The 16,319-nt window shown below is 36.5% G+C and overlaps 2 protein-coding genes and 2 long non-coding RNA genes across 4 annotated transcripts; 1 reads left to right on the forward strand and 3 right to left on the reverse strand.

The window, feature by feature from the left end:
- Nucleotides 1-2,820: 2,820 nt before the first annotated feature.
- Nucleotides 2,821-3,283, reverse strand: LOC111447371. The gene is made up of 3 exons (XR_002711253.1): nucleotides 3,238-3,283; nucleotides 3,104-3,165; nucleotides 2,821-3,036 (listed from the first exon to the last, which is right to left on the reverse strand). It is a non-coding gene; the product is annotated as an uncharacterized LOC111447371 (long non-coding RNA).
- A 1,414-nt stretch (nucleotides 3,284-4,697) lies between these two features.
- LOC111447369 (phytochrome-interacting ankyrin-repeat protein 2-like) lies at nucleotides 4,698-8,119 on the reverse strand. The gene is made up of 3 exons (XM_023086507.1): nucleotides 7,283-8,119; nucleotides 6,062-6,233; nucleotides 4,698-5,124 (listed from the first exon to the last, which is right to left on the reverse strand). The coding sequence occupies exons 1-3, from the start codon at nucleotides 7,415-7,417 to the stop codon at nucleotides 4,907-4,909; spliced, it is 525 nt and encodes a 174-aa protein (XP_022942275.1). The 5' UTR covers nucleotides 7,418-8,119; the 3' UTR covers nucleotides 4,698-4,906.
- A 1,019-nt stretch (nucleotides 8,120-9,138) lies between these two features.
- On the forward strand, nucleotides 9,139-13,056 carry LOC111447368 (trihelix transcription factor GT-3b-like). Its single transcript, XM_023086506.1, has 2 exons — nucleotides 9,139-9,590; nucleotides 12,138-13,056. Exons 1-2 carry the CDS (start codon nucleotides 9,345-9,347, stop codon nucleotides 12,726-12,728), a joined length of 837 nt encoding a protein of 278 aa, XP_022942274.1. The 5' UTR covers nucleotides 9,139-9,344; the 3' UTR covers nucleotides 12,729-13,056.
- Nucleotides 13,057-13,174: 118 nt separating this feature from the next.
- On the reverse strand, nucleotides 13,175-15,602 carry LOC111447370. Its single transcript, XR_002711252.1, has 2 exons — nucleotides 15,381-15,602; nucleotides 13,175-13,453 (listed from the first exon to the last, which is right to left on the reverse strand). It is a non-coding gene; the product is annotated as an uncharacterized LOC111447370 (long non-coding RNA).
- Between the last annotated feature and the right edge of the window lie 717 nt (nucleotides 15,603-16,319).

Raw genomic sequence — 16,319 nt, forward strand, 5'->3', positions numbered from 1 at the left:
TACAAAAAAAAAAAAAAAAAAAGAACACAAACCCTAATTTCCCTTTTAACATTGAAAAATTCAGATCTAAACAAGAAATTAGCATAAAATTAAGAGAAACCCTAATCATAAATCATCCATGTGAAGTGAAAAAAGCACCTGAATTAGGGCATGTGAAGATGAGGAAGATGAAAATGAAGGTCTTGAAAGCAGCCATGGACGCCATTGTTGAAGGATTAGAGGTGGATGAAGCTGGTGGTTAGGGTTACAAAGAATAGGGTTTTATATAAGAAGTAATTAAGGAAGATAATGGAGCCAAATTAGGAGAAGCTAATTAAGTGTCATGATGATAACCTCCATTAAAGCTTCATGTAATCATGCTTCAAATACTCTACTTGTTATCCAATTTTTATTTATTTATTTATTTATTTTTGTTTCTTAATGTCGAGTTAAATAAGAAAATAATCTAAGCTCGATTAAACAATGGTATTATTTATTTATTTTTATAAAAAAAATTTAATTTTTCTCTTTGATATATTACATAGTATGGTATTATTGATGTCGTATAGGTCAAATATCTTATTTTTTACTTAATTAATTAAAATTTTGTTATTTTTTAAGAAAGTCCAACGAGCAAAAATGAGTGCATGTGAGTTACAGCTCGTCGAGTTCAAAGGTGTACTAAGAATTTAAATATTTAATTTAAGAAAAATGAAACTAGGAAAAAAAAATACCATTTTAAAAAATTAAATAATAATTAAATGGAGCCTCAATAATTTTTTATAAAAAAAATTAATAAAAGCATTTTTCAAAAAAAATATTTGCAAGTTATGATTTTTTATTTTAAAAAAAAGTTTCAAATTGAGGAATTTATTTAAAAATGGTATGATTAACTTAAATAATTGTAATAATTGATACTATTATCTTAGTTAATTAAAAAAAAGTAATAATATATATATTTTTATAAAACTGAAATACGTGGCAAATATTTAATACAAATTAATTAATATTAATCCATTTACACGTGTGGGTTAGGTAGCGTTCCATTAAAATGGTTTAATCTTCAATTAGCAAAAAACCCTACACTTAAACATATGATTAACGTTTAATATTATTATAATTATACGAAGGGAGTTAGCTTTGTCGGCAAAGTTTATAGCAAAGGCCCCTCTACTATTCAAAAATACCATTTCTATCTTATCCCTAATTCTTGACATCTGTTAGCGATATTTTCCCTTCTCCGTCACATCACGTCCCGGGTTCTCTTTGTTTTAAGCTAAACACATTTAACTTTAAAGTTTCTACGATTTAGCTATCGAGAAAGAAGGTACACTTCTTTAGAGGCAATTTTTCTTATATCATCCGACCTTCTCCTGTCTACTTGAATCGTCTGAAGACCGACATCAGCCTGCCCAAAACAAAATTGCTGGAGATACTCATTTGAAATATGACTCAAATAGCTGTCACAGTCAACTAAAGTAAGATTCCATCGATACAGAGCCAATTTCAGTAGACTTATTAGAGGGTCACAGTACCTCAAATGCTTCAAGATTGGTTTCGGTTCATTCGAACTTCTTATTTACTCGGGTATCGTAAGAATAAAATATGTATTAAAAATTAGAGGCATGAGGGGAAATGATGTTGATTAGTTTAATGCAAAGGCATGAATGATTATGTCTCCCAAGTCCTATTCATAAAACATGAATAGCTTTATCCCTTCAAACACCAATTTGGTCTCTCTTTTTTATGTTTTTCTTTTTTTTTTTTGTTGCACCTTTGAGTGTGGAGTTCGTACGGCCATGGCCTTTGCCATTCCCTTCAATTATGGTTAGCACTTGAAATCAATTACAGCTTCACAAAAACTAAAGAAAAGGTCGAGTTGTCATTTCGAGACTCGTCAAATAGCAATCACGTGTACGTCTAAAAATGAGTTCGAACGGGTTTTGTAAAAGTTCACCGTGTGAGAGAGTGAAAGAATTCAAACTTATGACCTCTCGACCGAAAGTATAGACCTTAATTGTTATTTATTATATTTCTTGTTTTAAACTTTGTGGGTTAGCAAATTAAGACAGCGAGATTTCACATTGATTGGAAAGAGGAATGAAACATTCTTTATAAGTGCGTGGAAACTTCTCCATAACAGACGCGTTTTAAAATCGTGAGATTGACAACGATACGTAAGAGACAAAAACAAACAATATCTAATAAGCGGTGAGATTGAGTTGTTACAAATGGTATCAGAGCTAGACACCAGACGGTATGCTAGTGAGAACGTTGAGCCCCCAAGAGAGTAGATTGTGAAATCCCACATCGGTTGGAGAGGGGAACAAATCATAGCTGTTACAAATAGTATCAGAGCTAGACACGAGACGGTGTGCTACCGAGAACGTGGGGCCTCCAATGGGAGTAGATAATGAGATCCCACATCGATTGGAGAGAGGAACAAATCATTCCTTGACGACGATACGTAACAGGTCAAAGCAAACAATATTTGCTAGCAGTGGACTGATTCCTCTGATACCCTCGTCATCTTTAAACTTGCATGCTTACTTTGATATTGATTAACTTCATGATCCTACCTAACAAGATTTTATATATCGATTTACAAAAATTGATACTCATATCATGACCTCGACTAGTTGTGAGATTATGTAGTTTCGTACGAGAATTTATCTTCATCATCATATACTGTCAATTAGAGTATCATTCACGAACAAACCGTGTATCTTGGAGATTTGATTGTCGTGTTACACGTCATCATCCATCATAATATAACATCAAATTCAATGAAATATTCAAAAGGTGATCATATATTTATTATTATTATTATAAAGTGCTGCAAATCCATACATACATCATATCATATATTTTTATTCATTGGATTAAACTTAAAAATTTACAGAAACTTTATGTAACGCATTGAATATTAATTCATGGATTGAAACTTGCTCGACCTCCGGGGCTTCCCCTTCTTGGCTCGTGGCTTGGGTTAGCACCTGGTTCATGGTAGTCCATCAACGTTGCATCCATTCCCAAAACCTTTCTCATCACAATTCTCTGCACATTAACGTCCGAGTTTGAGCTATTGATCGATAATATATGTCTTAACCAATAGTTGTCTTACCTGATTGTAAGGGTTTAGTTTTTCGTTTAAACCTGGCTCGAGGCTCGGGCCATGAGCTCGTCCTGCAATGGAATGTGAGCCATTTGCAATTAGATTGAGATTAGTTATGAATTTGAAGTGATAATGGAAAGTACCTGAGGAAGGTGAAGTGAAGATGAGGAAGATGAAGATGATAGGCAGCATGGAAGCCATTGATGATGAGGGTGAAGAAGAACAAAGGGTATTTATAGGGGAAGGGATTTATTAGATATAATGGAGCCAAAGGGAAGACTTTTGTAATCATGACACTCCCCATTAAGGCTTCTTTCATTGTAATGATTTTGATGATGTTGAGCCTGTTATCCACTACCTGGGAAAAGTCAAAAACATTTTTTTTTTTAAATTTTAAATATTCTTGTTCTTCTCATGTTCACGGAGCGGGATAGAGACGTTCCTGCTCTATTTTAATCATTGTTCTTGTGAAATTCTCACTTGAAATTTGCATGGATCGAGATGGAGTTCTGTTATTGAGTTTGATGGAATCAAGTTTTTGAAAGAATTACTGATTTGGGATCTGTGTTATCAAAGGGTTTTTTGCCATTATTTCTCGTATGCATCGCACTACTTTTTCTGCAGTTTCAGACTCTCACGCCTGTCTAATTAAAACAGACTGGCTTTGGCTATCTTTCGGAATAAACAAAAGATCTCTAAATCACATTATGTATATGAACAAATAAAATAATTGTCGAAAAAAATTATCGACTTGTCCCATCTCATCGTATTAGCACTCTACTAACCATTTTTCTTTTAATAATTTGAAATGACCAATAATTGAAAAGTTAATAATTTAGTGATATGTATTATATATAAGGGTTGATGGACGTTTTAATTTAATTAAGGAAGCAAGTTCAATATTTAATTAGAGAATATAGTCTGTACCAATGATTCATGTTAAGGATTTTGATAGGGTTAGTTACACGTGTGTTACACATCATTCCATTAAAAGAAATAATCTCACCTTACAAACCCCATATTAACTTCCCATTTATGGTTAATTATTATAAACGTCCCATATCTAGAATTCAGATAAAAATTTACCATTTGGGTGACTCTCGGACACCTCCAATAACATGATCATATTACGGTTATTTTAACATGTTTTATCATTGATCTAAGATTAAGATTAAAATTATATATAGTTTTTGAATTTTATTTTCCAAATTTTATAACTAAAGTTGATCATTTGGGGTGGTTCGTACCTAAATTGATTAAGGAAAAAAATGATTGAAGATTCCAAATGCTAAGTTTGCTTCAATAAATGAAGCTTGTCTTGAAACGTACAACCAAATGGCCCAATGTTCTTCACAAAATATGCATATTTTGATACCACAAATGCCCAAACATCCTCTTTTCTCACACCCACCTTGTTGTGTGGGCACTTTTAGCCATCTATGCCTATATTCATAATTGAAGTTAGAGCCTTAGTTTTCTTCTCTAATCTTAGTTGTTTTCCCCCTAATCATAGAATTGTTTGTATGTTCGAGTTACGAGTACTCAGAGATCCAATACAATCTTTCAACCAAACTCAATTCGCAAAAGAGTAAAGAAGAGAGAATTGAAATCGAGAATTGAAATTGATCGATGTTTGGCGAAGGTTCGCAAACACAACACAGTTTATGGGTAACAACACGCTTCAAAAGTAGGTTCCATAGAACAAAGCAATACTGACCAGACACACAGCAAGTTCAAGATAGATGTCTTGATAAAAACAGAATCAAACTCAACAGAACAACGTAAGGATGGGTGGGTGGGTGAGAAGGGTTTTCAGCTCTCAGAGCTGCAGCAAGATGTCTCTGCAGACGAACCAGTTTCGTGTTGAAGACGCTTCATCTCGTCATACGCCCACTCGAGACCAGGACAGTAGTGAAGTGGGGGATTGAATCTGCAGTCATTGATATCATCCGGCAAGAATGCTCCATTCTCCACAAGGAACTTAACCGCTTCCCTCCTCCTCTCTTTGGCTGCACTGTGCAGAGGTGTCCCTGTGGGGTTCATTCTCAACATAATGAATGTTTAGGCAATATACATGGCTAGAACATCTCATAAATTCTCTCTTTTTTTAATCTTCGCGAGCATCTAACCCAATTTGTCTGCACCTCGACAATTCTGGGACAACTATCTGGCTTTACTACATTTATTTGCAAGATAACTCGTGGAATATTAAATCCTAAGTAGGTGACTATCACAACTTTATTATTTACCTACACCGGTTAACATCTCATGTATTCTTACCCAACCTATTGCTAATATTTAGGTACCTACAGAAAAAGAAATTTTGGTTGTTTATCATCTTGTTCAAAGAAAAACAAGATCGATGGTGCCAACGGTCTACACCTCCGTGGTGCACGCTTGCTTGTGAACTCGAACAACATAAACATGGAAAAACCCAGCCACCATGGCAGCACCAACGCAATAATTACAAGATAACGCCAAGAATGTGGTGCAGGAGCCACAAAATGAAACTTTACCCAACAAGATTAAGTTAGACGCCCAAAAGCCAAGATTGTGGCGCAGGAGCAATAAAATGAACGTTTACCCAACATAATTAAGTTAAAAAGGCAGAATAGAAAGAATAAACAGAGGGCAAAAATAGGTTGCAGCTTCTATTCTAATAGCCATAGGTTAATTCATACTTAATATAGCAAAACTGTTTATGAATTGAATTAAATACTCCACTCCTCGAGATATTCTTTTCTCAACTTCAAACAGTCAATTTAGGCTTAAGATTAACTCACTGCTTGATTTTGATGTTCGTAAATAAAAATGAGTTAATGTGGTTAAAATTCTGGTAAAAATTGAAATCTAATCCCAGAGAACTACCCAACAGACAATTTCAGCAAATATGAATAAAAATGAATTCCAGTAATATTTATTCAATTTGAAGGGTAATGAGTGGATAAAAGAGAGAATGATACTTACAGCCACAAGCACCTTTAGTTCTAGCATCAATGTTGGCACCACGTTCAAGCAATTCATCCATTACTTCGAGATGTCCACCCTCAGCAGCAAGGTGGAGGGGGGTCAACCCCTTTGATTTGGGGCCCCATGCTAATGCATTCACATCCATTCCATCGTTTAGCAGACGCTTCACCTGACCGACAAGGGGAGAATAATACCTTCAAGCAATTATATTTGCAAAAGAACATTCAAGAACACTAAATGAATAACACCAACACCTATCAACTCAATAATAAACGAGCAAAGAAGTAATAGATTTATTCAGTCACCATCCTTTGGTCCCGGTTTTGGGTGGCCTTGGTTCCAATCCATTCTTGTTGCACTATTTTGGAAGAAGTTTGCATACTTCTGAAACAACTGGAAGTTTACCTCAAAACCAAGGTTCTTGGCAGATGTATTGAAAATCTACTTAGAAACGAATACGAGTTTTTTAAGGAGGTAGAAGGGTTTGGAAGCTACTCTTTCAAGGTCTCCGTTCGTGCCGTTAGTTTTTGGTCATATTCCTTAATTTTTTCATCCTCAATAGTTGGAGTTCTTTCCTATCCTCTTCGGGTTGCTTCTCTTTTCCATGGACCGATATATTATTTTGGCCTTTTTGCATCCAAAAATGCGCGCACACGCGCACACACACAGAATAAAACAAAAACACAATAGGCATTCACAGGTCATAACTCAAAAATGATCAGAAACTACAACTAAACAACAACACTCCTAGAAAGAAATCAAAGGATAAAAGAGGCCTACAGAATTGAGGTTAGTAAACGCGATTATCCTCATAAGAAATAACCATGGAGTTAAAAAGTTCACTTGATATGCAACATTCCATTCAACATGCCAATGTCTGACTATGCTGACAGATCAAAGAAGGATTAACATCTATCTATCTTCTCTCAAGACATGGTGGAAATCTCGACAACAAACAAAACGTCGTCGACATCACTATGCCAACATTCCAACTTACAAAAAGTTTTAACTGTATAATACCATTTGTCACATATTTCCCCTTCCGTGTGGAACAATCTCACCGCACAAATAACGTCCAAATACTAAACTGAACAAGTATATCAGTCTTTCGAAGTTTCAATGATTAAACGAAATTCTCTTCACAATAAAATTAATGACAACAAAACTGTAAAGGCAATGAAAAGGGAAAAACATACAACAATTGAATCCAAAACTCACCTCTTTGAGGTCACCCTTCCGCGCACCAATGTGGAGTGAAGTCCATCCCCTGTCATCCGTATTAAACACATCATAACGGAAGGAACGCCTTCTCGAAAGGCTTCGACTAATCGAGCTCCTCTGTTCCTGAGGCATGTTCTTCCAATCCAAATCCAATTCGATCAACTCAAACAGCCTCGATCACTACAGTTCGTCAACCACAAAATACAAATAGAAATCCCTTCAATCGTCCTCGAAAATTTCTTATTGAAGTATGGTCTATAACAATAAACCCAGAACCCAAAAAGAAACAAGAATTACATGATTCTTAGGAAGAACAAAGTAAAATTAAAATTCTTAAAGAGGATTCGTGGGAAGAAACGAAAGCGAAGAGAATTAGCGAGAAGCAGCAATGGAATGATGAGCGACACAGTAGGGTGCAAAGGGATTCAATCCAGGGCCAAATACACGAAGATTATGAACGATTACGATGAAAGACATAAAGGGCTTGAAGATTGTAATCATAATTAATGCGAAACCCTTATCTATTGAATGATGAAACACGAGCGAAAATTTGAAGAACCGACAGATGGGGTCGGATTCCGAGTAGATATATGGTTGAAGGGGAAAATTGGCGCTAATTAGAGAAATCCTGGTTTGAATCGGACGGAACTGAGAGGAAACATGACAGACGAGCAGGAGTTGCCCAGATTCTCCAAACCCTAGAAGGAAAGGGATTTTTGAAAGACTCTCTCGACAGAAATAACAGAGTGATGGAAGCGAGAGAGAGAGAGAGATTGTTGAGGTAAAATTCGATTAGCGAATCTCAGCCTAATTTTCCCTTTCCTTACAGACTGCTCCTTTGCGAATAGGCGTACGAATGATCCAATTTGGGGTTAGGCCTTCTTTATTCGATTCAATCCAATCTTAACCAAATTTCACTCCATATATATATCGTATGTATGTATATATATCAAATGTATGTATGTATATATATATATGTACGTATATATATATATGTATCTATATATATGTGTATGTATCTATATAGGTAGGTATATGATATATAAATATATATATATATATATGCACACGCGCACGTAAGATATATATACATACATACATATATAGATACACACACGTACGTACATATATATACATACATATACATATACATATATATATAATATATATATATATATGTATATGTATGTATCTATATATACATACATATATTCTCGTGCCTCGTGTCACAATCGCATTCTTATAGCAACAGGATGACAATTGTGCAACACTTGTTCTAACCTAGCAAACAAGTCGATCATGAGAGATTCGAACTTCGCAGGCAATGTCAGCGTATGATCGAGACTCAAGTCACGTTTGTGAGAAATGTTTTAGAAAACGTGAGCGAGGAAGTATGTTTAAAAACAATTTAAAAGAAAATAATGTTATAAGCTAAAAGCAATTAGACAACGATAATGACTGTGATAGCATATAACCCGAGTAGGAAGAAGTGACAACTAATTATATCCGTACATTTTGAGATATTTTAGCCATAACCAATATAGACATGATTTTGGTAAACAGTCATACACTCCCATATAAGCATGTAAAAAGGGGTTTAGAACGGACATGCGACCATGGATAACATGTTCTAGACAAGTATAACCGAATCATTCGACATGCAACTATAGACAACACGTCTTAGATGAATATGACTGTGATATCTGGCATAGTTTTCGATTTAAAATATTTTAAAACTATTATTTTTTATTTTTAAAATTTTATTATTTTTTATTTTTCCTTAGACAGGCAAATTGAAAGCATAGTTTGAAAAAGGAAGAAAAACAATGTCTTATCAAGTGATCAAAAGTCATAGGTGGACGAGTAAATTAAAAGATCGCCAAATTTCAACGATTCCTTTCCTTCTTAAAGAAGCAAGCCGGAAAAGGCCGATAATGGAAAGAGGGCCTTCGTCAATCACAAATTTCCACCATTAAATTTCTCGTCGGAGTTCGCCGATGTCACCGCCGTCCACTGTTTTCACTGAAGCCGAAGCTAGAGCCCTGCAATAGTATCAACCATGACCTCGAGCGCGATGGCGGCGACGGCTCAGCAACACCAGTGGAGCGAGGAGGAGACAAGGGAGTTCATCCGGATTCGAGCCGACCTAGAGAGGGACCTGACGGTGGTTTCCACCGGAGAAGGTGCGGCGGTGAAGAAGAAGACACTGTGGGACATGGCGAGTGCAAGGATGAGAGAGCGAGGGTTTTGGAGGACCGCCTATCAGTGCAAATGCAAGTGGAAGAATCTCCTCAGTCGCTACAAGGTTCGTCCAGTTTTCATTCCGTATTCATTTGAGGATTTTTTTTTTGAATCAGTCTGTTCTCCGTTATGTTTCTTTCAAGTGGGCTCCTCTGAATCTGGACTGTTCTTGCTTTGATATTTTGATTCTCGTGGATTTCGATGGGGTTCAATTTTGCCATTTATGGTTGCAAATTCTTAAAGCTAAATCTGAGAAAGGTAGTAAAATGCTGATAATGTCTCGCAACATGCGGACGAGAAAATGACAAGATGTCATAAAGTCTTTATTCAAAATAGACATGTTTTGACCTTTCAAAACTCTAGCTGCCTGTAATTGCCTGTAAGAGGAGGTTTGGAGAAAATGGTTAGAATTGAAGGGTACTGCTAAGAGGTAGCAACCATTGTTTTTGGAGATTTGTCTCTCAAAATGGCTTTCTTCAGTTCTAGGAGTACATATCAACTCAGGCACGGTGGCAAAATTGAATATCTGTCGACTACTTGTAAAAGATGCATCATTCTACTTAATTTCCTAGGTGTATGTCTTGTCAAAGTGTGTTAATGCTTCCATTTCCAGTCTTGTTTCTGTCCAATCTTCTTGGTAGGTTTATTTCCCCTGGAATCGAAGTGAGAAGAGATTCTAGAAAATCTGACTGTTCTTTAGTTTTCTCTAATAGATCTTTCTTACACAATCTCTTAATTACCTATGAATGGTCAGTCTTTCAATTCTAATCTCTTAGCTACCCCAATGGATGAAAAGCCGAAGTTGATTCCAAAAGGCTTTCTGGTTAAAATTTAATGGAATTTGGTTCTCAGATTTCATTCTGAACAAAGACCTGTCCACGTACCATAGCCAAAGACTGCATTGCGCTGCATTATCTTATCACCTTACCCTAATGAATGTGTGGCCAGCAAGAAGTTGAAGGAGATAGCCACAGAATTATTGAAAAAACTAGAAGGCAGTGATACCTTTTCCTATATTCTGATAGGCTGCATCATAGAGGGGATAAGCAGACTTCAGGCTTAGGTTTCTTTAACTTGCTATTGTTACAAGTGTTAACTTACCAAGAGCTACATGCACCAGAAAAAGAACTTGACTTTGTTTTGACACTTCAGCTTCGTGAAGATGCGGGATTCACATGATGGGAGGAGGGGTAGAAGTTAGAATTAACAAGAAGGCGATTGAAGAGGGATTTTAACTGGAGATCCCATATCGGTTGGGGAGGAGAACAAAGCATTATTTATAAAACCTTGAGGAGAAGCCCGAAAGGGAAATTTCAAAGAGGACTATTTGCTAGCGGTGCCTTTGGCCGTTACAAATGGTATCAGAGTCAGACACTAGGCGATTTGCCAATGAGGAGGTTGAGCCTCGAAGGGGGGTGGGCATGAGGCGGTGTGCCAGTTAGGACACTGGGCCTCGAAGGAGGTAGATTGGGGAGTCTCACATTGTTTGAAGAAGGGAATGAGTGCCAGCAAGGATACTGAGCCTCGAAGGGGGGTGGATTGTGAGATCCCACGTTGGTTGAGGAGGATAACAAAGCATTCTTTATAAGGGTGTAGAAACCTCTCCCTAGCAGACGTGTTTTAAAAACTTTGAGGGGAAGCTCGAAAGGGAAAACCCAAGAAGGACAATATCTGCTAGCAATGAGCTTGGACTGTTACAAATGTTATCAGAGCCAGAAACCGGGCGGTGTGTCATTGAGGACGTTGAGCTTCAAAGTAGCATGGATTGTGATATCCCACATCAAATGGAGAGGAGAACGAAGCATTCTTTATAAGGGTGTGGAAACCTCTCCCTAGCAAAAGCGTTTTAAAAACCTTGAGGGGAAGCTCGGAAGGAAAAATCCAAAAAGGACAATAACTGCTAGCAATGAGCTTGAGCCGTTACATTAACATGTAGAAAAAAGCTTAAAAAGGACAATATTTGCTAGAAGTGAGCTTGGGCTGTTACATTAACATGTGGAAAAAAGCTCAAAGAGAATAATATTTGCTAGCAGTGAGCTTGGGCCGTTACACGTGGAAAAAAACCAGATATCTGTCATTCTAACTCTATGTTTTATCCATGAGATCAATGAACTCCTATGATAAAAACAAGCGCAGTTAATTCAGGAAGTTTCTCGTTCACTAAAGCCCATCTTAACTGAGCTTCCTGCTCTCTCTTTAAAGCACCTTCTTAAACTAAAGTTTCCAAACAAGAACTTGCAGTGCCATTACAGTTCAAACATCGAGTGTGGTCGACATTGCGAGTGAAAAATTAACCTGAACCCTTTCTTTATGTGGGAGGTTGGTCATAAGTGGCGAAACATTTAATTGCTTCCCATATATGCAGTAATTCTCGTTCATTAGTATTTGTAGAAAAGACATCTTTTACTTTTAGATCCGTTTCATGTAATTCCGACTAAACTCTTCATAGAATTCTAGTAATAAAATAGCCTAGAATTAGTTTGACTTGTCAAGTCCAATTTTGGCCCCAAAACTCAATGAGCTAAAGATACCCCTAGAAGTTGAGGCAGTTGGCATTGCTTATGTTGTTTAATCACCGTCATATGTTTCTAATTTTATAACGGTTGTACAGGGGAAGGAGACAACCCATAAAGAGTTTGGCTGGCAATGCCCATTTTTTGAGGAAATCCGTGCAGTATTTGCCGTAAGGGAGAAAGCTATGCACCGATTGCTCCATGAACCTGAAGCAGGTTCTAGTGCAACAAAGAAAAGAGGGAGGGAGAGAAGTTTAGAAGAATATTCAGAGCTCAAAGAACTTGATGAAGAAGAAAGTGAGGAGGAGATCCCAACTCAAAGCAACTCACAGAAGGGAAAGGCTATAGGAACTCACCCAGCAAAGTCTTCAAGAACAGCTGGTTCTAAAAGTTCAAGTAGCTCGGTTAGTAATGAAATCCTAGAGTTGTTGAAGGGCTTCTTTCAGTGGCAGCAGAGGATGGAAATGGAATGGAGGGAAATACTTGAGAGACATTACAACAACCGACGAATGTTCGAGCAGGAATGGCGTGACTCGATGGAGAAGCTCGTGAGGGAGAGGTTAATGGCTGAGAAAGCTTGGAGGGAAAGAGAAGAACAGAGAAAGAAAAGACAAGATATCCGAGCTGAAGGAATGGATGCTCTCTTAACAGACCTTTTAAACAAGCTCAACCGTGAAAATAATTTATGAGACGATGATATAAAAAACGGTGCTGATTCCTGAGAATGGGATAGTTGAAGCAAAAAAGGAAGAATGTAGTTACAGCAACACTATTTTTGAAGGCATGGTAGATATAAAAAATTCAGGTTTCCTTTTTGCTTTGGGGTGGCTGATAGTACATATCACATATGCAATTTTTCACAAGTGTCTAGCCTGATTGTATGCATACAGAGATTGAACAGTTTTCTCCCAGGAATTTATAGTTCTTGGAAGAAAAAAGAATACATTGTTATATACATTATCAGTATTGAACAAAACCTATGAAGTTTAGCTTGAATTAAGAATCTTATTACTATGATCACCTTTCTATTCTCTTCTGTGATGATTAGCCTATTCATTTGTATCATTTTATGCTGGAAACAAGGCCATTTCTTTCAAGGATTCCATATTTTCTAAGGCACAGAGAAACTTAAGACTGGGAATGTGGAATAAGCATGCTAGAGTTTGGTTTATTTTACAAGTGACAGAACAAATCATCATTCTTTCTAGTACATTTTAAGAACAATAAATATGAAGACAATACCAGCAACTTTCATTGATCTGAACATAAGAGAACTTTGAAATGCCTTCAATATGTAGTGACACACATACTTCAACGTGCAAGCGACGATTCAGCTCGATTCTGATGGTGGCTTTTCCTTTGGATGTTTGGAGGCATAATGATCGCCCAATTGGTTATGATTTGCTAGTTGTACCTGAGGTAAGAACAAGATTATTGAATTCATCTTGTAAGTACCAAAATTACTACAAATTTGAGCTAGGTCAGTCATGGGTTATTTCCAGCCTAGTCTAGAATCAAGACCAAACAAAGCTTCACCTTTTTCTTTCATTCTTTTACTCCCTCCTATGTCTAGTTCAACATTTACGGCCACATTGACTGTATGTTTCGTGATTTTCGACCCCGAGAACGAGATAAATTCACAAAGTTCTAGAAGAGAAATATGATAAACATGGATTCTAGTATGTAATTGTATGAAGAGCAAGATGAATGGATTCTGCCCGAATCAACAACAAATTTGAGCTAGGTCAGTCATGGGGTTATTTCCAGCCTAGTCTAGAATCAAGACCAAACAAAGCTTCACCTTAACTACGTACAAGGTACCTATGAAAGCTCTAACCGTGATGGACGCATGCACTCGCAACCCAAAAGTCAAGGGAAAGATGCCCCTTTCTTCTTCTAAGCTGAATCAAATTATATCCGCTATGCTATATTAAGTTGAATTGTCTAAGATTCTGGATTTGGAACTACAGTCTTAACTCGAGTCTTAACTCGGGGAGGAGACTGAGGACTTTGGATTTGAACAAGAAACTATGTTCCTGCTTTAGGAAGGGCCTTAACCTTAGCTTCAAGATCTCAATTTGCACCAACCAGGATGTCAGTTCTCACTAGGAGCCGATTGCTCTTAAGTAGAAACTCTCCCGATCAATCCACACATGGAGAAGAATGAAAAATCAGGGTATTCCACTTCTTCCCAAGAACAAGATCAATCTACTTGCTAAACATAATAGTTTGTAGAGAACTGGGTAGCATCCAAGAAAAGCAATCACAAAGAAAAAATTTGAACTCAACAGACAAATTAGGAACCCAAATGAGAAGAGAAAAGAAATCGTCCTCTGAAGTTTTACCAATAGAGGTGTGATTTTGGACTTATATAGAGTATCAAGTTCTTTTCTCCCAACAACATGAACTCGATCATAATCTGATACAACAAACACACGACTATACAGCATTTTTCACAAGGCCTCTCAGGACAATATCGAGGCTACAACATAGCCAGAACAGTTTGAAGTTTAGAATCCGGCCTCATATTATCTAGCTTTAAGGCTCGAACCTTCTCGAGTAAACAAAATCGTGGTGGTTCAGACAAATAATATGCTCTAATACAAGTCCTTTCTTATAAACCCATGATCATTCCATAAATTAGCCAACGTGGGACTCCCTCCCAACCATCCTCAAAAATCCTCCCCTCGAATAAAGTACACTATATAGTCTCCTCTGAGGTCTATGGAGCCCTCGAACAACCTCTCCTTAGTCGAGGATCGACTCCTTCTCTGGAGTCCTCAAACAAAGTACACCCTTTGTTCGACATTTGAGTCACTTTTGACTATACCTTTGAGGCTCACAACTTCTTTGTTCAACATTTGAGAATTCTATATTGACATGGGCATGACTCTATACCATGTTAGGAATCACAAACCCTACAATGGTATGCTATTATCCACTTTGAGCAATAGCTCTCAAAGTAGGGAGATGTTTCCACACCCTTATAGACAATGTTTCGTTCTCCTTTCCAACCGACGTGGGATCTTACAATCCATCCACTTGGGAGCCAACGTCCTTACTGGCAGAAAGTGAAAATAAAACCCCAAATTGATCATATTCCAACGAATTTCTTGTGAATGGAGACCAACAACAGAACAAGAAATATGAAGTGTATTTAAAGCAAGAACAGAGAACAGGCAAGAAAAAGGATGATTTCCTTTTGGTTGCCAGATATGGGATTGCCAGTTGCTTCAACACATAACATTAATTAAGACCAGAATCGAGATAAAAAATGAACAAATGAACACTCGAATCCAATAGAGTCGTATAAGAGCAACGAGATTGGAGAAGATGAGAACCTTGCAAATAGGGCAGATAACTTTAAGGGCAACGGCTCTGGCCTCGAATTGTGAGCCCTTGGGCTTCTGATTCTTCTCCGCATTTCGCTTCTGAGCTTCGATCTTCTGTTTTCCTCGGGTCATCTTCTTCCTTCAAAATTTCGAGAAGAAGAAGCGGACGATCCGATTTGGGAAATTCTGATCACAAAAAAACCATGCATCACTTTTATTTTATCACAATAAATATTGAAACCATTGAAACCAAGTTGACTGGATCAAAATGACAAAACTGTCCCTCTATCTTCCAAGATTCTCATTTAACATAATCATATTTTCGTCAATTTACCTCTATAAATTATACCATCCATAATTTCATAAGAGATGTCTACGTGGACGATGAAGTCTTTTTCGTCCTTTTTCCTATTTCATTTTTCATTTTTTTTTCATTTTTTATATATTTTTTTCAAAAAATAAATTAATAGATTATTATTTTTTTTTTTTTTTTTTGTAATAAAAATGGTAGAATGTTATAATAAACCTAATAATTTTCCTAAGGTTCAATATAATCTCTATGTTGCTTGAAATATAGAAGAAATGTCTCCTAATTTCTTCTTTCATTCTCGGTTTAATTTGTACAAATATAGTGAAAATACGATAATGCACCGGAAAAATTAAAAGAAATTTCAAATATGCAGCCAAATTAATATATTGTGAAAAAAAAAATCTATAATATTTATTCATTGTAATTATTTTTTTCCAAGGTAAATTAATTTTTTTAAAAGCATTTAAATATTTTACGTACATTTTATTTATTTAAGGTAGTAGAATTGAGGTTAAATGCTAATTATAGCTCACGTTTATTCATTTCAACTGTTGTTGTCCTTATATTTTTTATTAAATTATATAAAATTATTGAGTTTTTTTTATGGTGACGCAAACAGGTGCATCAAGAAAAATAGC

The sequence above is a fragment of the Cucurbita moschata genome, unplaced genomic scaffold, assembly GCF_002738365.1.
Source record: "Cucurbita moschata cultivar Rifu unplaced genomic scaffold, Cmos_1.0 Cmo_Scf00009, whole genome shotgun sequence".
Lineage (NCBI taxonomy): Eukaryota > Viridiplantae > Streptophyta > Magnoliopsida > Cucurbitales > Cucurbitaceae > Cucurbita > Cucurbita moschata.

What these genes read in the sequence shown, in the direction of transcription:
- LOC111447369 (XM_023086507.1), bottom strand. Translation starts at nt 7,417, where the DNA reads ATGCCTCAGGAACAGAGGAGCTCGATTAGTCGAAGCCTTTCGAGAAGG. An exon ending in GGAAGGGTGACCTCAAAGAG is followed by an intron (nt 6,234 to 7,282) that starts GTGAGTTTTGGA and finishes CTTGTCGGTCAG; the next exon opens with GTGAAGCGTCTGCTAAACGA. An exon ending in AACTAAAGGTGCTTGTGGCT is followed by an intron (nt 5,125 to 6,061) that starts GTAAGTATCATT and finishes TGAACCCCACAG; the next exon opens with GGACACCTCTGCACAGTGCA.
- LOC111447368 (XM_023086506.1), top strand. Translation starts at nt 9,345, where the DNA reads ATGACCTCGAGCGCGATGGCGGCGACGGCTCAGCAACACCAGTGGAGC. An exon ending in ATCTCCTCAGTCGCTACAAG is followed by an intron (nt 9,591 to 12,137) that starts GTTCGTCCAGTT and finishes ACGGTTGTACAG; the next exon opens with GGGAAGGAGACAACCCATAA.